Source organism: Acinonyx jubatus, chromosome D2, assembly GCF_027475565.1.
Source record: "Acinonyx jubatus isolate Ajub_Pintada_27869175 chromosome D2, VMU_Ajub_asm_v1.0, whole genome shotgun sequence".
NCBI lineage: Eukaryota > Metazoa > Chordata > Mammalia > Carnivora > Felidae > Acinonyx > Acinonyx jubatus.
In genome coordinates this window covers 46,005,048-46,027,284 of record NC_069393.1, presented here as the reverse complement: position 1 = coordinate 46,027,284, position 22,237 = coordinate 46,005,048, and the positions used below count along the sequence as shown (strand labels likewise).

The following is a 22,237-nucleotide window of genomic DNA, read 5'->3' as shown; positions in this document are numbered from 1 at the left end:
ATAATTTGTCCAAGACAGCAGTAAATGGAGAAGGCTGGAGAAGAGAAAGGGATCCGAGGAGGATTGGGTCAGGTGGGAGTGATCTATCAGCTTGGTTGGTGTGATGGACTGGGAGGAGCGTTGCCTCAGCAACAGGTTTCTGCCTTCACTTGATGGGGACCAGTTCCACACTGTTTGTGGGTCCCATTCCATGCCTGAAATGCTGCTGAAGGCTGTGCCTCCTAGAACCCTCTCCTAGCTGCTCTGTCTCCATTTTATTATCCCTACAGAGCCTCTGTGTCTTGTTTTGCCTAGAGCTGGCTCTCTTTGCACTGGGATTTTCTCATTTATTCTTCAATTGGATCTTTGTTTGCACTGGATGATGATTTAGCACTTTCAGGAAGGTCACATGTAGGAAAGGCCAAATTACATTGTAGAGCTTATAACTTTTTGTAAAAAGCATTTGATCTCCAAATCATTTGATGTCTACGATCTGAATTTTTAAGTTTAATCTAGATTTATTCAAGAAACCTAAACATAATGATTTGAAGATTGTTCTTACTACCATCAGTTTCTAGGAGTTAATGTCTCAAGAAATAAACCTGTGTTCTTTTTCTCCCCCCCTAGGATTCTATATTTTAGACAGAAGGAAAAGTTACTCCCTTAAAGAGTTTTCTTAGAATCTTGGCTTCTTTGAAATGACAAAGCTAAGACACAAATGAAGACTAATTCTGCTTCGTGCTCTGCACACACCTCTCATTCCCAGTTTCAGTGCATAATTGTCTGCATCAGTCTTAATTTACTCGGTGAGATCTGGACTCCTAACTGAGGGTATTTCATCTGCTCAGATGTGCCAATTAAGTCCACCCAGATAGACCATAAAAAGGCAGATAAGAAAAGTAAAACACTGAGTATCTCAATTTAGCAAATTAGACTAATCTGTAAGGGATTCTTAGCTGTCTGAAATAGAAAACCTATTGCACTACAGAAATGCAAACTATATTAAATACCCAGCTTGGTGCCTTGAATATATTTTTAAAAATCAAATTGTACTCATTGTGCTTCTGTTGTAGATTTCTTTCATGGATATTGCAGTAAGTGCAGAATGAGCCAGAGATTGAAATTTCACCCTGTATTGAGAATGATTTAACAATATGGTGTGTGACTTCTCCCTCACAGTGCAGGTCTGAAGTGCTCCAGGCTTGGTGGCTCTTGCAGTATAAAAATGAAGGCAGAGCAGTAGGTCCCTTGTGAATTTCAAGCAGCTCAATATATGACTTCCTTGGAGTTTTGGAGCAGGCATGTTCATTTTCTTACTATACGGTCTGAAGCTACTAATGTTTGACAATTCCTATTGATAGGTATATTTTGCCTTTTTTTGTGGGTTGGTATAGGCAGTTCATTGGTTTGTCTGTTTATTAAATATGTTTTATGTGTTTGCTCAGTCTAGATTATTTGTAGTCAAAAGAATTGCTAAGCTGATTTTACTGTTGAAAAAGTTGGCAACTGTGCAGTGAAGAGGGAGTTTTGACTCACTTTGTGCAATATTGAGGTAGGGAAGGACATCTTTTGAGACATCTGTGAATTGGACTTTTAGAACTTGGTTTGCTCTTGTACAGTTGTTTTCATTGTGTAGCCAGTAAAGAAGCGATTATTGACTCTTTGGCTTGCACTATGAGAAAAGAGGTGGTTTTAGGGAGTTTGGAAAATACGTTTGAGAGACAAGGTTATGTAACAGGAGTAGACTCTAGAGGTTGATTATCTGAGTTTGAATCTTCATGTTGGTGATCTTGGCCAGGCTACTTAATCTGTCCCTATTTTTCTTTAACTGTGAAAAAGATTAAATATAGTATCTGCCTCACAGGGTTTGCAAGGAGTAAATAAATTAATACAGGTAAATTGCTTAAAACAGTGCCCGGCACACGGTGAGCATCAGTAACTATTAGTTGTTGTCATTCCTTAGTATTTGTTTTCTGACTCTGAGTTTAAAAAATATATGCATAATATGGATGTTTGTATGTGTAGTTTGAAAACACAACTGGTCCAGAGCTAGCCGTTGTTACTCAAGGAGGTGATATGTGACATAGGGGTTAGAAATCACAGGCCATGGAGTCCAGTGCCAGAGTCTCACCTAGTAACCATGAGATTCTGTACATCTTTTCATCTGTAAAATGAGGGTCATAGCAGTACTTTGTTCACAGATGGTATGAGGATTACAAAAGATAATATGTCTAAGATATTAGGCTTATGTCAGGCAGTCAATAAATATTAGCCGCTCTTATTTGCATGCCCACCAGGTAAAACATTTACTACAAAGATTTCATCAAGTTGGTAAGAGGTCTGTGAGAATCATGAAGAGCCTATAAATAATGGTATCTATGAAAAGGTGTCCTGTTTCTAAAGTAAAAGGCAGTTTAACAATTGGTATTAGTATGCATAGCCAGATCATTAGCTATCATATACTTAGTTTTGTTGATATTAGGCTTCTTTTCCCTTTTATACATTTTTTATTAATATGATAAGGTCCACTTAGTGATAAAAAAGTTGTACAAATATAAACACATTTTGGGAGAAATCAAAAAATATTTCTCCTTTGAATGCACTAGGGGGCACTAGACCTCTGCCCAGGGGGCATTCTTCAAACTTCACAGCCTGCTCCTTGCTTCTGAGTGTGGATAGGTGAGGATTACACTTTGCTTCCTCACAGGTTTCTCTGTTCTAAGGTCCATGTTCCAGATCATTCTTTTGTGCCTTGTAAGGCTTGATTTCCACACTCCTTGCTGTGCTAGATATGCAGGACATTGTTCCCTAAGTGGACTGTGATAATCTTAATCTTTGCTGATGGTATGGGTGGAATAGCGTGATGGCCTTCTAGACTAAGGAGCTACACCTAATTCCTGCCTGCCCAAGATTACAGTAGGTGTTTTAACAGTTATTTTGTATTCATATATAACCTGCAATTAACAAAAATTTCTCAGTTTTACTTTTTTTGTGTGTAATCTACCAATAATTAATTGCAAGATAGCATCTAATATGCATGTAGTATATAAAAAAAGTAGTTTCCCAAGGGTGTAGTACATATGTTACCATTTAGTGCTGTGTGAAACTTTTATTTGATTCATTTTGTGGCAGAGGAGACAAATGCAGTGGTGTTAAATGATGCTTCTAAAGTTCACACCTCTCCTTGCCAGTTAGAGACCTGAAATGCAGCTCTCTGCCCACATCTGGTTTTCACTTCTCAGTGGGTATCTTAAATCTGTGTTTTTTACTGGGTTCTCCGTTAGGGGCTGCCACCGAAGTCTGAGGAACTGTAGGAGTTAGAAAACCTCCCCAGTGAATAACGTACTTCATTTTATTTGGTTGCAGCTGTGATTATTACATATGTAGATTAAAGAAAAAGATGGTGGGACCATCAAAAACATTATTTCCTTTCTAGTATTGTCATTGTAGTTTAGGGCTAGTTAAATTTTTTGTTTTCCTCTCTCAGAAGATGAATTCTTTCATTAAAAAGTTGAATCTTTTGCCCACCCTTTTCCACCTGGTCCTAGGGAAGCTTGGATGCAAACTTGGGGCTTCTGATTCTTCCCAAGATCTGGTGTGCAGAAACCAGTGTTGTTACAAAGTGAATCCACTGGAAAACCCAAAACACAATTCAGGACTTGAAAATAACTTACAAAATTTTTATTAATAAAGGAGTTTCCTTTCCTTTCTTGTCCTTTTTTTTTTTTCCTCCTTATACAATCAAGAATTTCTCTGACTTTGTCCTTGTCATGCCTCATTCTTTGTAGTGGACCTTACTCATGTTTACCCAGTGGATGTATCTAGGAGTAGTTCTTTTTTTTTTTTTTTTTTATTATTTTTTTAATGTTTATTCATTTTTGAGGAAAAGAGAGAGACAGAGCATGAGCAGGGAAGGGGCAGAGAGAGAGGGAGACGCAGAATCCGAGGCAGGCTCCAGGCTCTGAGCTGTCAGCACAGAGCCCGATGCGGGGCTTGAACTCACGAACTGTGAGATCATGACCTGAGCCGAAGTTGGGCGCTCAACCAACTGAGCCACCCAGGCGCCCCTAGGAGTAGTTCTTTAACATCATACATGTAGAAAGAGCAGGAATGCAGCAGGAGGTAGGCTGTAAATGAGATAGAACAGGACACTTCCTAGAGTGCTTGGGTGGCTCCATTAGTTAAGTGTCTGACTTTGGCTCAGGTCATGACCTCACGTTTGTGAGTTCAAGCCCCACATCGGGCTCTGTGCTGCCAGCTTCGGATTCTGTGTCTCCCTCTCTCTCTGCCCCTCCCCTGCTTTCTCTCTCTCTCTCTCTCTCTCTCTCTTTCTCTCTCTCTCTCTCTCTCTCTCTCTCTCTCTCCCTCTCCCCCCCCCCCAAATAAACATTAAAAGAATTTAAAAATTTAAAAGGAACAGGACTTTTTTTTTTTCTGAGAGAGAGAAAGAGGGCACAAAGTGAGTAAGGGGCAGAGAGAGGGAGGAAAAGAGAATCCCATGAAGGGCAGAGAGAGCAGCAGGGCTCACCCGAAGCAGAGTTCGTGTTTACCCAAAGCGGGGCTTGAGCTCACCTGATGCAGGACTTGAACTCATGAATTGTGAGATCATGACCTGAGCCAAAGTCAGATGCTTAACCGACAGAGCCACCCAGGCACCCAGAATAGGACAATTCTTAAACTCATTCTTGAATGACCCACTTTGACCATTTTCAGGCCATGCTTCTGTCTGTGATGTCTTCCTTATTTCCAGCCCAATTCTGAACCTCATTCATTCATTCATTCATTCATTCAGCATTTACTGAGTATTTGTGTTTAGGTGGGCATTACACTGGTCTCTAGGAGTATGACTAAAACAGTCTGTGGCCTCAGGTGTCTCCCAGTCTAATGGGGAAGATTAGATACGATTTTCAAGTGGTGCGAACACTTGGTGAGTACTCTAGTAGAAACACCAGGTGTGTCCAAAGTGCTGTGGGGTTGAGAAGGCACCTGGAGGACAGGACACCTAACTCTGATCGAAGAAGGCGTCTCTGGAGGCACGGCTTGGGCAGAGGTCTCAATGGTCCATGTGGGGTGGGGATATATGTGTTTGGGGGGAGCCTGGGGACAGTACAGGAATGCAGATAGCACAGATCTGAGGAAACTGCAAGGTATGGCATAATGGCAGTTAGCTGTGTTTTTCCACTTATATATTTTAAACATTCTTGGTGTTCGGGAAATTCTTTTGAAAATAAATAACCTTAAATGGTGGCAACTAGCTCTCAGGTGTATTCTTAGGGTTCTGTTGACAAGGTGCCCTAGCAACTGGAGGAAGTGTTGTTCCTGGTGTAGTTCAACTGGTTAGCTGTGCCTTGTTGCCAGGAGCCTGGCCCTGGGTCCGAATTGCTTCTGACAGATCATTATTGTGGTATCAGCCCCAGGCCCCACAGCCTGGGCCAGGTTCTCATTCTTGCATGAATGTAGCAAAGCCAGGGAGCATTTTCTCTGCCTGCATCTGATTGGAATTGTAAGTTTATGTTTATTACTGGGTTCTTTTCTAAGTGGCTGCCAGTGGAGTCGCTAGCAGGCTGACTGTGGCAGTCCCGCAAAGAGTTAGAAACCCTGCCAGGGAACACCAGGCCCACTTGCTTTTATGTGGCTGCAGCTGTGACTATTACATGTGCGGAATGTTTTTAAATGCAAGGATAAAAAACATGGAAAAGTTATTTCTTTTCCAAAAATGTAAATATTGGACTCTTTACTGCCCCCTTCCACTTTTAAAATCCATTATCTGCCTTACTTATTGAAACACAGAATTTAGACGTTTTGGGACCATATCTGATTTTTAAGATTTTAAATCACTGGAGCCCAGATCTTAATTTTGACCCATCCCCAACCAATTTAAGTCATTCTGTATCAATTTTTTTGTTACTGTCATATAAAAGGCAGCCATACTTCATGACAGTTTACTGTTTACAAATCTGTTACAGAATTTTTAAATTGAAGTATTCCAGCAGGTATCTTCTGATGGGTAAGTGTGTTTACTCATGTTGAGCATGGTACTCATAATTTCTGAGCATCCATTTGATTAATAAACATGGTTTTTGTCCACACATACTTGTTGAATTCTGTTAATAAACACTGGTGGTGCATTACCTTATCACAGATGGATTATATTGGGTTATATATTGCCTCCACTTCCTCCTCTGTACGTGAACATAGTAACAGCTCTGAGGATTGTGTTTGTGTGAGGATTTCAGTAAGCAGATATGATTACGTGTAATAGTGTAGTTATTTGTTAAGCACTTACATTCTAGGCTCATGCTAAGTGCTTTACATGTGACACCTCATTTAATCCTCCCTAAATCTAGGGAAGTAGATGCCATTGTTCTCCCCGTCTCCTACTTGAGGAAACTTAGGTACTGAAGAAGTGAAGTTACTTGCTGAGGGTTAAAGAACTAATAAATAGCAGTCAGGATTTGATTCTAGACCATCCGGGTGCAGACTTCTGTGTTTTGGCCTGTGGTTATTCTGTGTGTTAAACCCAGTTTATTCATAGCACAGAGATCCCTTTACACCTGCTGGCCAGACAGGTCGCCCGGCCTGCCAGGTTGCAGGACAAGCAGGTTGAGAGCAACTTTAAGACTCTTGATAGCGTCTAGGATGGGAAAGGCATCAGGTGAATGTGATACTCCTCCACCACCCCCCTCCCCCCCGCCCCCAGTCTGCCATGTGGTCCTTCTTGTCCATCAGCACTAGGTGCTGCACTGTTTCAGTGGGCACTGGTTAGATGGTCAGAGGTCTGTTCTGGCTCCAAGCCCCATAAGGAATTACTGCTTTATATAACAGAAGGATCGCTTAGACTGAGCCGCATATGCATGTGGTTTTATAACTCTGGTATTTTCTGTCTTTAATATGTGTGGATGACTCTGCTGGGGCGATTTGTCTTCACAATGGTACAAATTCTTGTAGGCAATAATGATTTTTCCCTACCATCTTTAGTCATCCTTTAGCCAAACTGAATAAATGTTTGGCTCTTCTCATCTTTATGAAGCGGAAGGTACTGGAATGCAATAATTTCTGTGGTGGCTAATGTGGTTTCCTAGGTGCTGTGTACTGTGGAGACATGATGCCTGTACATTTTAGGAGGGAGGAGAAGGAGGAAGCTGAACCCTGTTGACACAGAGTAATGCAGTGGGAAGCTTAACAGCCCCAAAGATTTACTGGCTGAGTTGAAGGAAATAGCTGTTAGCTATCAGTGGAGTTAAATATGTGATACTCTTGTATGTAAAATATTCAATGACCTTATGCCAAACTTGTGAAACCAGTATCTTCTGGTGTTTTTTTTCTCTTTCTGTAAAATTATCTTTGTGTAATTGCAAAGTAGAGTATTTTTAAGTGGATATAATTTTTGTGATTCTTATGAATTATCTTTGTGTAATTGCAAAATGGAGTACTTTTAAGTGAGTATGGTAATTTCTGTGATTCTTATCAGTTTTGTATTATTCATAAATTTACTAAATAGAAGTATCTTTTGTTTTGCAGATGTTTGTTTTTGAGTTCTGATGGTAAGGAATTTGGATACTGAGGAATATCTCATGTGAAATTGCTTGCTTGCTAAATTTCACATAGTAGGTAGCAAGAATCCAAATATATACACAGGGAAATGTATGTACATTATTTTGATTTCTTTTTTTTTTTAAAAGCTTATTTCTTTATTTTGAGAGAGGGAGAGGGTGTGCATGTGCACTTGCACAAGTCGGGGAGGAGCAGAGAGAGAGAGAGAGAGAGAGAGAAGGAGAGCGGGAATCCCAAGCAGGTTCCACACTGTCAACACAGAGCCTGATGCTGAGCTCGAACTCATAAACTGTGAGATCATGACCCAACCTGAAACCAAGAGTTGGATGCTCAACTGACTGAGCCACCCAGGCACCACCCCTCATTTTGGTTTCTAAGTTCCAATAGTGGGTATACTGATCTACCAGGGTTTTTTATTTAGACTTGGCACTATTGACATTTGAGACCAGGTCACATTTTGTTATGGAGGACTGTCTTGTACATTGCAGAATGTTTAGTAGCGCACCTGGCCTCTACCTGCCAGATGCTAGTAGTATATCTCACTCCTCACAGCGGTTGTAATGACCAGATATGTCTCTAGACATTGTCAGATTAACTTGGGGTGGGGGGGAGGATGGCCAGATTGCCCCTGGTTGAGATCCAGTGCTGTATACCATTGCACTTAACTAAATTTGTAGATAATAGGAAACTCAGAAGAAGATCAAAGCCGATTATAGCCACTAAGGCGTACTTCATTTCGTCAGTTGCATGGAGATAATTTTTAAGGAAGAAAAAAAGAGAGGAAAAGATTGCCTTTAGAAGTTAGAGCACAAAAAGGTCATTACAATTTTTGTATAAAAAGACTATCTTACATTAAACTTCATGGCTATATGACCGTTATTAGGCTCGGCTATAAGCTGCCTCTTAAATTTGCTGTTCTTCTCTGGAAATTACCAACAGTGCTTATTTGTTGGTACTCGTAGTGCCCTGAAGGAGTTTCAGATCATCAGCTAGTTCTTCCTTATTGATCACAGTTAAACCTCAGGTAGCCCCTTTGTTACTTGAAGAGTTAACGTCCTCAACAAAGCAAGAATTTATCAGAGGATGTACTTGAAGGTCCTCCAGCAGCTACCTGGATGGGATTGCCTGTCACTCATGTATTTGGCCTCCTGTGCTAATTAATACGGAACACAACATTGATTTAAGTGGACAGTATGTGTGATATTATTTCCACTTTCTCATTTACATTTCCTCACGTATTCTCTTAGCATTCTTCCATAATCGATGGCGGATAAATGTCTTCTTATATATGTTACTGTTCTCATTCCCTTCCTGTGAGCTTTTGACTTTGAAGGCATTTATCTATATTGCTTTATCCTATTCCCACCATTTTGTGAAATTCACATTGCGAGCTGCATGCATGCTGAGCAAGGTCATCCATTTATTTTGAGAGTGAGTAGAGTGTGAGGCTTTTGACGTTTGTATGTATATTTTTTAATTCATGACACCAATATTCATCATAGTTATTTGGATACAGAATTAGTCTGGTGAAATGGCTGCACTTTCTCAATAGTCTTGATGTTAAGACTTTCAGATCTTTAGGGGCGCCTGGGTGGCTCAGTTGGTTGAGCATCCAACTCTTTTTTTTTTTTTTTTTTAATTTTTCTAATGTTTATTTTTGAGAGAGGGACAAACACAGAACCTGAAGCAGGCTCCAGACTCTGAGCTGTCAGCACAGAGCCCCATGTGGAACTTGAACCCACAGACGTGAGATAATGACCTGAACCGAAGTCAGCTGCTCAACCTACTGAGCCACCGAGGCGCCCCTAAGCATCCAACTCTTGATTTCAGCTTAGGTTGTGATCTCATGAAGCATGAGATCGAGCTGAGCGTTGGGCTCTGCGCTGACAGTGTGGAGCCTGCTTGGATTTTCTTTCTGCCCCTGCCCTGCCTGTGCGTGTGTTCTCTCTCTCTCCCTCTCTCAAAATAAACACTTAAAAAAAAGACTTTCAGATCTTTTGACATTTTTTCATTATACATACATGGCATCACCCTTCTGAAATATAAATACTCATCTTATTTTTTTTAACTTTATTTTTTATTTTTTAGAATTTACATCCAAATTAGTTAACACATAGTGAAACAATGATTTCAGGAGTAGATTCCTTAATGCCCCTTACCCATTTAGCCCATCCCCCCACCCACAACCCCTCCAGCAACCCTCAGTTTGTTCTCCGTATTTATGAGTCTCTTCTATTTGTTCCTCTCCCTGGTTTTATATTATTTTTGTTTCCCTTCCCTTATGTTTATCTGTTTTGTCTCTTAAAGTCCTCATATGAGTGAAGTCATATGATATTTGTCTTTCTCTGACTGGCTAATTTCAGTTAGCATAATACCCTCCAGTTCCACCCACGTAGTTGCAAATGGCAAGATTTCATTCGTTTTGATTGCCGAGTAATACTCCATTGTGTATATATACCACATCTTCTTCATCCATTCATCCATCAATGGACATTTGGGCTCTTTCCATACTTTGGCTATTGCTGATAGTGCTGCTATAAACATGGGGGTGCATGTGCCCCTTTGAAACAGCACACCTGTATCCCTTGGATAAATGCCTAGTAGTGCAATTGCTGGGTCGTAGGGTAGTTCTATTTTTAGTTTTTGAGTAACAATTCATCTTATTTTATATCTTAAAAGCATCTTATTACTAAATTTATAACTTAGATTTTATTTAGTGGAAACAATTTTTCTAAGTTAATTGTCAGTCCTTTGATATTGCTGATGCCCCCTCATATGTTAATCTGATATATAGCAGTTTTGACCAAAAATTTGCTTTATGTTGAAGACACTATGCTGTTTTATGCTATGACTATCATACCTTTGGCACAGAAATAGTAATTATAAATGAAATCTATTTTTTGTTATACTGTCATTTTGGAGATTAAGTTATTGAAATTTTCACTGAGTCTTTTCTAGAATTAAGTTCATATATCTTAGGAACTAGTATAGAAATTTCCCTTTAGGGTATGCCAGGAGAGGAACAAGTAGTTTTGATAATGAAATGGGACCTTCCAGAAATATTTCTAAAGCAGCTATAATAATTCAAATAAGAATTGAATTGAGAAAGAAGGAAAAGAGAATTTTTTTTTTTTTTTTGAATATCAGTGTTTTGGATAATGATGGTAGTAGAAAGCTAAAAGACCATTCTAATTTTCTTCTTTTTCTTGTGCATTATCTAGAACTATATTCTAATCATGCAACCAAAATAATGGAAATATGATTTTTATTTTCATGGTAGGAGATGGAATAAGCTGAGGCTGCGGGACAAAGAGAAGTGTCTGAAGCTTGAAGGCGATTCTGAGGAGAGCGATGCCGAGTTTGACGATTTTAAAATCCCGGGTTTTCTGTTCAAAAGACTTTTTAAGTATGTGCTGTGTGTTCTTTCCTTTATGTCTGTCATCAAGCCATTGTGTACAAATTAATATCTTAGGAATTACACAGCAGTTACCTGTGGACCCTTAAGGTACTTGCAATAATGTATTGCAGATACAGATACCATCAAATGAAAATTTAGCCACGTGCTGCTCATTAAAAGTAGATGATAATAAATTGACTAATGTTCACATTGGGCATGTTTGTAAGCTGCTGAGTCTATGTGGACCTGTCTCTGCAGCCTAGAAGCAACACATTTAAAAGCCATCTCCATCAGATTATTTTTTTGCTCTTAGTAAATTTAAGGGACCAAATCTCTAATTTCTTAAGTCAGATTAAGTAAGAAGAGATGTATATTAAAATCAATATTGGGGTGTGTTTTTTGTTTTGTTTTGTTTTTGTTTTTGTTTTTTTACTTCTGTGTAAAAAACTATTGAGAGTAGTATCTAAGTGTTTTATATTGTACCTAAGGGTAGTATACTTCTGAGCTGACCAAATGTGCATCTAAATATTTTATGCAGATGTTGTTCTAATGTCAAAAGAGAAGGTATAGGCAAACACCTTTAGCATTAAGTTGCTATGTGAGACTATGTTTCATGTGTGAAGTGGCCAAGTGTTCCAGATAACTGGGAGCTGTGTGATAGATGCGTGCCTGTAGCCTACCTGGCCTGGGCCAGTCTCTTATGATGAATGTAAATACTGAGGCACATTTTCAGTCTCATCACTCCTGGGATTTACTTAACAAGATAATTTAGGAAGGCTTCTTCAATGCATAGAGGAAGTTAAACCATTAAATAGCTTTCTGTCTAGTAGCATCACTTGGTAGTTGGGTGCAGGATGTGAACTTAATTTCTTTGAGACAGTTATGTTTAATCTCCTTCATAGATTCACCTGTCAACCGTGCAAGATCTCTATTGAAAATAGTCTCATTGAAAACTTGTGCAAGATCTCTATTGAAAAATAACATGCTTTTTATCTTTTCTCTCAGAGGTCTTATAGTTTCAGTTTTTATCTCTATGAGGAGAGGGTGGGCAGAAGGAGTTGGGAGTAGTTACTTTATCCCACTAATGTATAGGAAAGCTGACATCCTGAAAATGTGAAGTGTCTTGGTTGGGTTGTCCTAACTGGACAGAAGAAGACCTATGTGGAAATTCAGGCCAGAATCTCCCTAGTAATTTTTGCAGATGAATCATTTTATAGCCCAGAGAGGTGGCTTCTTTGTTTATTGCTTCTCCCACATGAAAATTAACTATGGAAGGGTTCATAAAGACAGCATTTATTGACAACTCTCTTTTTGTCGGCTCTAAAGTGATTGCTTCTTAAGGAACAGGCCAAATAGTATCAGTGTTGTACAAGCAAAAGGAATACCCAGATTATAAATTAAATTGATTTAACAAATAAGGATGCTTCTACACATGTAGTAAGTGAGTTGGCAAATATGCTCAAGAGGCAAGTTGAGTGCATTTTTGTGAAAGTGTGAGATTTTCTGTTAAGGAAATTTCACAGTCGAACCAAACTTTGATTACTAGGTGCATATAGGATTCAGGGTATTGACTATTAACCCTATAGCAGTTAATGTAAGTACGTTTGCTTGTTTGTTTTAGTCTTTTTAAGAAAAAAAATTGTTTATGTTTGTTTATTTTTGACAGAGAGAGCAAGTGGGGTAGGGGCAGAGAGATTGGAGAGAGAGAGAACCCCAAGCAGGCTCTGCACCGTTAGCGCAGAGCCTGATGTGGGGCTTGATCTCACGAACCGTGAGATCATGACCTGAGCCGAAACCAAGAGTCGGGTGCTTAACTGACTGAGCCACCCAGACGCCCCTGTTTTAATTAGTCTTAATTGCACATTTCTGGAAAGTATTTTGTGTTCATTTCTCAAAAACAGGTTTTTAAATATTTCATAAGTGTTGTTAAACTTCTGTTCCTTTTCTTCTGCTGTATGAGAAAAATTAATAGGATTGATGTGTCTCCATTTTTCTTTGATGATTAAGTTTTAGCCAGGCCAGTTTAATTTTAAGCTGTCGATATATTTTTGCTGTATTTACCGCCCTCTATGGAATTAAATTAACAGGGTATAGTTGTACACAAGGGAGTCAGAAGGTACAATTATCTATTTAAGTGCTATTTTCTGCAAGATCGTGTTTAACTTTTAAAATTCTGTTTTGAAAATTTGCCCAGCAAATGCATTCATCTGTATAATGTAGCAATCAAATGACAAACTTCAGTCTTCTGACCTGACTTTTAGCCACACTAGCAAATGCAGTCTTGGGTTAGTGTGACAGTGCCAAGAAAAACCAATTATTTGTGGTTATTTGGTGATACTTCAGTCTCATGGGGGAAGCACAGTATAGTCATTTTTTACTATTTTATAATAGCCTGTAAAAAATCTTTAACTTTTTCTGAAGGAGTAATTTTTATATGCTTTTTTTTTTTTTAATTTTTTTTTTTTTAACATTTATTTATTTTTGAGACAGAGAGAGACACAGCATGAACGGGGGAGGGGCAGAGAGAGAGGGAGACACAGAATCGGAAGCAAGCTCCAGGCTCTGAGCCATCAGCCCAGAGCCCGACGTGGGGCTTGAACTCGTGGACCGCGAGATCGTGACCTGAGCTGAAGTCGGGCGCTTAACCAACTGAGCCACCCAGGCGCCCCTTTTATATGCTTTTTAAAGGTTCTGAAAACGGAATTGTGTTAACTTGCTTTCATTTGAAGTGTGTAACTGTTTACAGTTTTTATTAGGAAACGAAAGCAACAGAACCTTAGTCTGTCAGTGGTGCTGCCGAAACCAGAACCCAGGGCACCCGACGCCTCAGCCAGCATATGTGGGTGCAGTCTGAGAGCCTTTGTAGAAAGTCGTGATACGACTTACAGGGCCGCCTAATGGAGACTTTTCCTTAAACCATTTCTTTAGTGTTATTCATTTTATAAACACATAATCATATGCTATTCAGGTACCCTTGGAGATTACATTTGGAGGTGAGGAAACACCGGGCACGCTATTACTGCCTCTCCTGGGTCACATAGGATGCAGCTGTCTTAATGCCCTCCCAGACTCCCTTTGGGATACCATGCCGGTTGCCACTTTTTATTCCTTTGATGACTTCTCAAGTGCTCCTCTAGATTTTTCCTGCCTTAAGTTGATTGGCCCCAAACGAAGAGAGGTGTTGCACCCTTATTGGAGGGAGGCCATGTAGTTTAAAAGTGAAACACTAGAATGATCATGGGGAGATTGAGGTCCCTGCTCTGCCTGGAGGAGCTGGTCTCATAGTTGTTCTGCACCTCAGAAAAAGGACGTTTGTTAGTATTTAGTGATTCCGATCGTACATCAGTTTTTTGGGGGAGTTTTTTGAACTACATCTTTTTTTTTTTTTTCTATTTTGAGAGAGAGAGAGCCAGAGAAGGGGAGAGAGAGAAGACCAAGCAGGCTCCCTGCTCAGCACAGAGCCAGACATGGGGCTTGACCCCACAGCCATGAGATCATGACCTGAGCTGAAATGAAGAGTTGGAAGCTTAACCAACTGAGGCACCCCAGCACCCCTGAACCACATCTTTATCCACAGCTGAAATTGGTCCAGTGTAACTGGTTCACAGCAGCTTTTAGCCTAGATCAGTGTTTCTCATCCTGAGCACAACTGACATTTTGGGCAGAATAATTCTTTGTTGTAAGAATTATTCTGTGCATTGTAGGATGTTGAACAGCATCTCTGGACTCAACCCACTAGATGACAATTATGCTTTACTAATTTTAACAGCCAAAAATGACTCCAGGGATTACCAAATGTCCCCTAGGTAACCAAATAACTCCCCATTGAGAACTGCTGGTCAAGATTATCTCCTAAGTGGAGTCACTTTGGAAGGAGAGGTTCTGGATTTCAATTCTGGCTTGCTCATTTTTTTTCCCAGCGGTGTGACTTTTGGCAAGTTATTTAACCTCTGTGCTTTCATTTCCTAACTATAAAATGGGTTGATCATCTTTATGCAGGATGGTTGTGGGGCTGTATCCAAACCACCTGGCCAGCTGCCTCCCCAGCAGTTGGCTTCTAAAGGAGTTGGTAGCCATCATCCTCTGTACATACCGTGTGTTAATAGAACTTGTCCTTCTTCCTGGATCTAAAGTTCTTTTATCCATACTAGACTTTACTATGTTTTGATTTTTAATCCTTAATGAGCAGCAGCATTCTTATTCAGAGTTTTCCTAATATGATAGTAACGGCAACAGTTAGAGTTACACTTTTGGAATTGATTTGCAAACTATTGGGGGGAAATTATAACATGCAATTAAGAGATTAGATAAGTGTGGCTCAGCAAGGACTGGAGTTCACAGAGAGATTCTAGGTAGACAGATCACATACTAGACTAAATATTGACCCAGTAAACCAACAAGAAAACCACCTGTATTGTTTCTTTCTTAAGTTTATTTATTTTGAGAGAGAGAGAGAGCGAAAGAGCATGTGCATGTGCTCAAAAGCATGGCAGGGGCAGAGAGAGAAGGACAGAGAATCCTAAGCAGGCTCTTTGCTGACAGTGCAGAGCCTGACATGGGGATTGATCTCACCAACCACTGGGAGATCATGACCTGAACCAAAATCAAGAATCAGACGCTTAACCAGTGGCCACCCAGCTGCCCCCAAACTGTGATGGGGTGGAGCACTCATCAGCCTTGGTATTTTCTTTGGGGAAAAAAAAAAGAAAAAACTGTAGATTTTATTGTCCTGTAAGTGTTTTTTGCCTTAGATTTTTTTTTTTAAACTTGGTAATTTTCATACCATTCCATGATATTGTCTTTCCTTCACTCTCAGAAATGCCTCTTGCATTATTCCTTTTTTTAAGCTTCATTTTTAGATTATAAATTATGCCTTTAGTGGAGAAAGGAAAATACCAACTTTTTTTTTTTTTAGAGGGGAACATATTATTTCTTTTTGTTTTGTACTCCTTATTTAAAATTTTAATAGCTCTGGGGGCGCCTGGGCAGCTCAGTCGGTTAAGCATCTGACTTCGGCTCAGGTCATGATCTCGCGGTCGTGGGTTTGAGCCCCGCGTCAGGCTCTGTGCTGACAGCTCAGAGTCTGGACCCTGCTTTGGATTCTGTGTCTCCCTCTCTCTGTTCCTCCCCCACTCACACTCTTTCTCTCTCAAAAATAAATAAACATTAAAAAAATTAAAATTTTAATAGCTCTGATCTTTTTGTATTTATGATAAACTCTCTGAATCAAATTCTGCTTTAAAATATTAAAAAGATTTTTTGTATTGTCTTTAAACTGTTCTTTTTTTGCATCTGCTAATAATATGACAGAATCATCTGTCATGTACTAATTTTGTGAGCAGCCCTTTATTCAGACTTGTTTATGGCCTCAAAATTCAATTAAAATTTTCCTATAAAAAGATAATGTAATTGTCAAGTGACTTTTCAACAGTATATGCTGTAAATTGTGGTGTTCTGTCTTGCTTTTTGATGCTGCTGAGATAGAAAACGTAAATGTTAATGCCTCTTTTTCATAGACAAATTATTGAAACTTTATATAACTAAAGATATGTGAGATTTTTTCCAGAAAGATATTGAATAAAAGACAATAAATTTTTGCTTGTTTACTAAGCTATTTCTAATGTTGAAAAAGAAATGAAATAGTCCCTAATTACCTCATCTATCAGTTTAATTAGAAATGTGTTAATGTGTTCTATAAAGAAAAATTTGTGATTTTATGCCTAGGTAATCAAAAATGTATGACCTTATAAATATAATACTCATGTAAAACACACATCCGGCATGTTTCTCTGACTGGTACTAGAACCTAGTCAAATGATTAATTCATGAGTACTTTCTGTTATGATCTGTATTATCCACCATTTGCCATTTTCTCTTTCTTGTTGGTGTTTGTTGTTGTAGGTACCAGCAGACAGGTGTTAGGTGGCTGTGGGAATTGCACTGCCAGCAGGCAGGAGGAATTCTGGGAGATGAAATGGGATTGGGCAAGACCATCCAGATAATTGCCTTCTTGGCAGGTCTGAGCTACAGCAAGATCAGGACTCGTGGTTCACATTACAGGCAAGTGCTCCTCTGCAGACTGTCAGTCTGTGGAGCTCAATTAATATTTCATCAGATGTATTGCTGTGGAGGAGGGTCTTGTGAATTATTGATGACATTTCAATTACAATATTCCTTTAATTCTTTTAGTGGGGGACATCAAAGGAAAATTTTTACGAGACAATGGAGCTGTAGGGCAGGAGAAATTAAACATGTAACACTTTTAATGAATTCCAGGCATTGATGCTTCATTTTGCAGATGAGCCCCACTAGATATTTTGGGTCAATACAGTGTCTAAGGTTAGCTTCTACAAATGGATTGTTTACAAACTCAATTATGTTAATATCGATAGTTTACACAATATGGAATTTTAAATTGGGCATAATACCTTTAGTTCCATTTATTAAATTTTACATTAAAATATTTTGTTCTGGCAGGAGACCAGGTGAGCATTACAGTAAGTGCAAAGTCTATTCATGGGGAAGGTTGGAGCTTTGGAGAAGCCATTCTGCCGAATTTCTTTTATAATCAGTATGCTCGATAGCATTTATAGATAGTGCTTTTTTTTTTTTTTTACATGAAATTACTTGTCTGCTCACTCTGCTTTCTTCTCCCTCTCCTAATCTTCAAGATTTTTATATCAATTCTAAAGCCAAAGCCTAAATGCCTGCCTAAAATGATAGAAAATTATGTTTAGATTGCAATCTTTATTTTCTTTAGGAATTGAAATGAACTATTAAAGCTTTGATATTCTGAAAGAATAAGCATTTAAACTATCAGTTCAGTGTGTTGGGATTGAAGTATTTTATCTTGAAATACAGTGAGCATTTATTTCCGTATTGAAGCTATAAATTGGCTCTATGTAAATCAGTATTGGTAAAACTAATAGTAGGTAAATCGTGTGGGGTATTTATTCTTGAACCCAAATAATCTGAGAGCTCCTTGTATTTGAATAGGTTTATCTAATGGGTAACAATAGCAAGATATCTACCAAATGGTTATGTTGTAGAAACCTCAGACATTTACTAAATAGGGTTTTGGAGATACCTTTAACATAGTGTCAGTGTGCTTGAAGTCAGCAACTGCAGAAAGTTACTGTCCTGCACTCTGGTTTATCCCCAGAGAAATGTTTAGTAGGGAGCCAAATGCAAACCATAAACTATTGAGTAAAGAACTTTTTTTTTTTTTTTTAATCTTCAGTAGTGCTTTATTTTTCTTCGTTACTCTTCCATTAATTTAACAGATCAGCCTTCTCATGAGTGTTACTTAAAATTTTAGAATATTTTAGGAATATTTATATGACATAAGAAAGGGAAAAAACATTTGGAGATTTAAAAATACTAAATATTTTGTTATTACATGGAGGTTATACCGAAGCAGAGGTTTTGCTTCCGATATTAGAATTCTATTACATATTTTGCTTGGAAAGGTGGAAAGATTCCAGCCCGAGGGAAAAGTCATAGTTGAAAATGAACAGTTAGTGTGTTTTCTTCTCTATGAGTGTCAGTTTAGCATTTTAAAAAGTGCTTTCTGTGTTCTAAATAAGCGCTTTGATTGGCTTGGCTCTGCATGTCTACATGGGTGTTTTTTTGTTTGTTTGTTTCTTTCTTTTTGGATAACTGGAATGCCCCAAGCTGCCCCTGATGGTTTCTAAGACTGTCTTTCTTTCCTTAAATGATATCTGGGATTTTCTTATTTCCCATCTCTTATCTTTCCTTCCCTTTCTATTATCATGAAACTTGTGTAGAGTCTGATATGCTGGGCCTAGGAAAACTCAGGTCATCCCTGCAGTGTAGTTTTGATCTAAAAATTAAAACTTGCTCTCTGGAGTGGTGGCAGTCTGACGAGGAGGGAAATCAGGGTTAACAGTGAGCAGCAGCTGTAATCACTTAACCATCAATGCCCATACCCTCTGTTTCATAATGAAATAGTGTGGCATGCTGGACTGTAGCCCAGATTGTCTTTATTACAATAGTATTGGTAGAAGTGGCTTCCCAGGATGCAGTTGTGTATCACCCAAACCACCGGGCCCTTTATGGATAGAGGTGTACTGGGGAGCTTGGTCCCCTCCACTTCCATGTGCCAGACCAAATTGTATCACATTTTCCTCACAAGTTTATAACATGTCCACCTCTGTAACTAGATGAACTTGGAGTTCTTCTTTGTGCTTATGTCCTAAAGAAAAATAGACAAATGGTCACATGAAGTTCTGCATGAGCTGACATTGCTTCCTTGGCTATTTACATTTTCTCTGAACCCCTGCAAGCCGTAGACTTGGGGCCCTGACCTGAGATGGTCTTCGTGTTGCAATTTTATGGTCCATGATCATTAAAACAGTGTAAATCTCTGGGATGCCAAGAAGAAACTTGATGGTAAAGAAGTTCTTTTGGTTTTGTTTTTTAATGTATTTTGCGTGTGTGTTTGGTTTTAAAAGAGGGAGTAGCTTATTACATGCAGTTGTAAAAATCTATCCCAGATCATCATGTATACATACTACCTTCTCTTCCCGGGGCTGTTCCTGTTATAATGATAGGCCCCCTGAATTTCATGATGGAGAGAAAATAAATTACTTACCTTTCAAACTTTAGTTAATAGAGTCTTGGATATCATTTAGTAATTTTCTGGTTACCAATAAGTGGCCTGAAAAAATTAATGAACTTCCAAAGGTAAATATTTTACTTTGTAATTCCTGGTAAGTTCTAACCAATGTATAGCAGATTTCCATCCTGCAGGTTGAAGTATTTGACTGTTGGAGCTATTGCCTTGCCCTAAACTCATTAGATAATCAATGATAATCAAAGATGAAAGAAATTTTAGCCAGTTTGGTAATTGATGCTAATCATTCTAGTACATTTAGCCTTTTCTTATGCTCATCTCACTGGTATTGAGGATTGGAAAAGGGTGATTCAGTTGATGTGACTGTTAATGGATTTGATTGACCCTTCTGTGGTTCAGGAACAATCTAGGTCTGTTCCTAGATTTCCACTCAATGTGAAAATCTTCATAGTCTTCTAATAGAGGGAAGATGGCAGAAATTAAAGGGTATAGTAATGCCAGATAGATGATTAGCTAGAATAAAATATTGGCCTTAAATGACAAAATGTGAGTCATCAATGTAGCCGTTTGCAGAAAGCATGTGATAAAAAGAAAAAATGCTGTATAACTGAATACAGTGTGTATGTATATTCATGCTTACTTGAAAGTGAGTTTGTGAATATTTTAAAGAGGTTTTGGTTGGTTGTTTCCTAATCCCTGCTAAGTGCATATTGATGATAACTCTTGTTCCCCTTGGAGGATATAAAGAAGCTGGTGCATTTAATCCTTTTAGAAAGGAATGTAGCCATGGAAGAGGCCAGAGCAAAGTCATGCCCTCCCCAGGGAGCTTGAGGTCCTGCATGGGACCTGCCCTTAGTGAGGAGCAGATTCTGGCTTGGGAATTCAGTGAGAAGTGTCAGTCTGTTGTAGCCTCTGACTTCTTGAGACCTTAATATGGAGCAGAGGGGCAGAGACAGTGACTGTAGCTGAAGGGTGAGAGGATTTAGAAGTGGGTGGAGGCATTTTGTCACATTGGAATATAAGGGTAAGCCTCATTTTGGTTATGTCTTGTTTTCTATTAGGTATTTTTGAGTTGTGCAGAAGATTATTTTTAATACATCAAGCACTGTGTGATTTATTCTGAGTAACCTACAAAAAATTTTTTTTAAGCTCAGGAATTATTTACTGAGCTGTAGCAAGAAAATAACAATTACATGATTCCCTAACTCAGAAATCATCTCTTTTAACATTTCAGTATATTTTCTAACAACGTTTAAGAAAATGTTTTCATTTAAAAAGGCCAATATACATTATCTCCTGTGGTCTGGGCATTGAGATCATTTGAAGAAGAGGCCATTCCTACCCTCAAGGAGCTTAGGAAAGATCTAATACACATTTACGATAAGAGTGATCTGTGTCACGGTAGGGTTAGTATGGGGTCCTGTCTAGTGTGGATATACCACAGAAGGATCCTTAACCTATCTGGAGGGAAAGAGGAAGACCCTGGAGAAGCTCAAGAGCTAAAGCACAAGTAGATGGCAGTTAAGAGGGTAAGAGGGGACAAGGGGAAGGTTGAGAGATCAGAGGAGTATGTACTTCGTAGAAACTGAAGACAGCACAGGCAGGTGGAGTGCTGAACCACAGAGGCAGATGTTGGGATGGGGGCAGTGAGAGAGGTGAGGCTGAAGAGGTGAGCGGAGGTCAGATCCTTGTGGTCTCATAGGCCAGCTTAAGGTGTGTAGATTATTCAAGCGCAGTGGGCAAACATTGAAGGCTTTCAAGCAAAGGGATGAGACATTCAGATTTTGCCTTTCTGAAATGACTGTGCTAAAAAGTGTAGTAACCTAGGTAAGAGGTGATAGTGGCCAGAACTGGAGCATTAACGGTGTAGATGGAGAGAAGGGTGCCTTTCAGAGGGATTTAGGAGGTAGACATGGCATGAAGTCAGCATAGGTTGGGTATGGTAGAGAACAAGAGGGACAGATCAGTGAGGAAGCGTGCATTTCTAATTCGGATACCTGGACAGTGGGTGACAGTTCTTTCCATTGGGTTTGGAAACATGGGAGGAGGGTGAGGTAGAGAAGAATGATGTGTGGTGCTGTGGGGACATCTAAGTCAGCCAGCAATTAGACATTCAAGAGTATGGTACTTTGCAGTTCAGGAAAGAGATCTGAGGTGGGGACCTAGATTTGAGGACATCAGTGTAAAGGGAGAAATTACAACTATGGGAATTAATGAGGTAGCTTGGGGAAAGCATATGCAGTGTGCATCTAGCATCAGATATTCAGCATCCTTTTGGGGCAGAAAAAGGTGGGGGAGGGGGAGAGTGGCAGTGAATCTGCCCCAGAATGAGTGAGAGGTAAGGACAGGCAAAGGGATTCGTCAGACAAAAAAGGGATACTTTTTCCACTGTAACAGGGGGAAAGGGCAGGATGGTACACATGCAGTGAGTTACCTGTGGTGTGCAATGTATCAGGATATTTTTACTGCCAGTAAGGGAAACCTTATGTCAAGTCGATGTTCACAGTACGTGTAGTATACCTAAGAACCTATGGAGGAGGTGGGCAGTGGACACAGTATGATCAGCAGCTCAGTGATGTGATCAGGGACCCAGGGACTTCAGTTTTCTCCTATGGCCAGTTCTTAGTCATCAGGTCTCCTTGCACTGTAACCCAACTGCCCATCAGCCATTGGTAGGAGCACCCAAAAGAGCAAACTCTGCCCCAGCCTAG

At 39.4% G+C, this 22,237-nt stretch overlaps 1 protein-coding gene across 4 annotated transcripts in view; it reads left to right on the top strand.

Annotated features, from left to right (window-relative positions):
- Positions 1–22,237, top strand: part of ERCC6 (ERCC excision repair 6, chromatin remodeling factor) — a 76,705-nt gene that overhangs the window by 21,823 nt on the left and 32,645 nt on the right. For 3 of the 4 annotated variants that reach the window (XR_008292398.1, XM_053207836.1, XM_053207837.1), the window contains one exon: positions 10,814–10,939. Coding sequence is in view for 3 of the 4 variants with exons in the window: in XM_053207836.1 (XP_053063811.1) it covers positions 10,814–10,939 (126 nt within the window). In the remaining variant the exon portion in view is untranslated. Of the gene's footprint in view, positions 1–10,813; positions 10,940–16,831; positions 16,991–22,237 lie in introns of all 4 variants that reach the window. The other variant, XM_015088018.3, reaches the window with a different exon arrangement.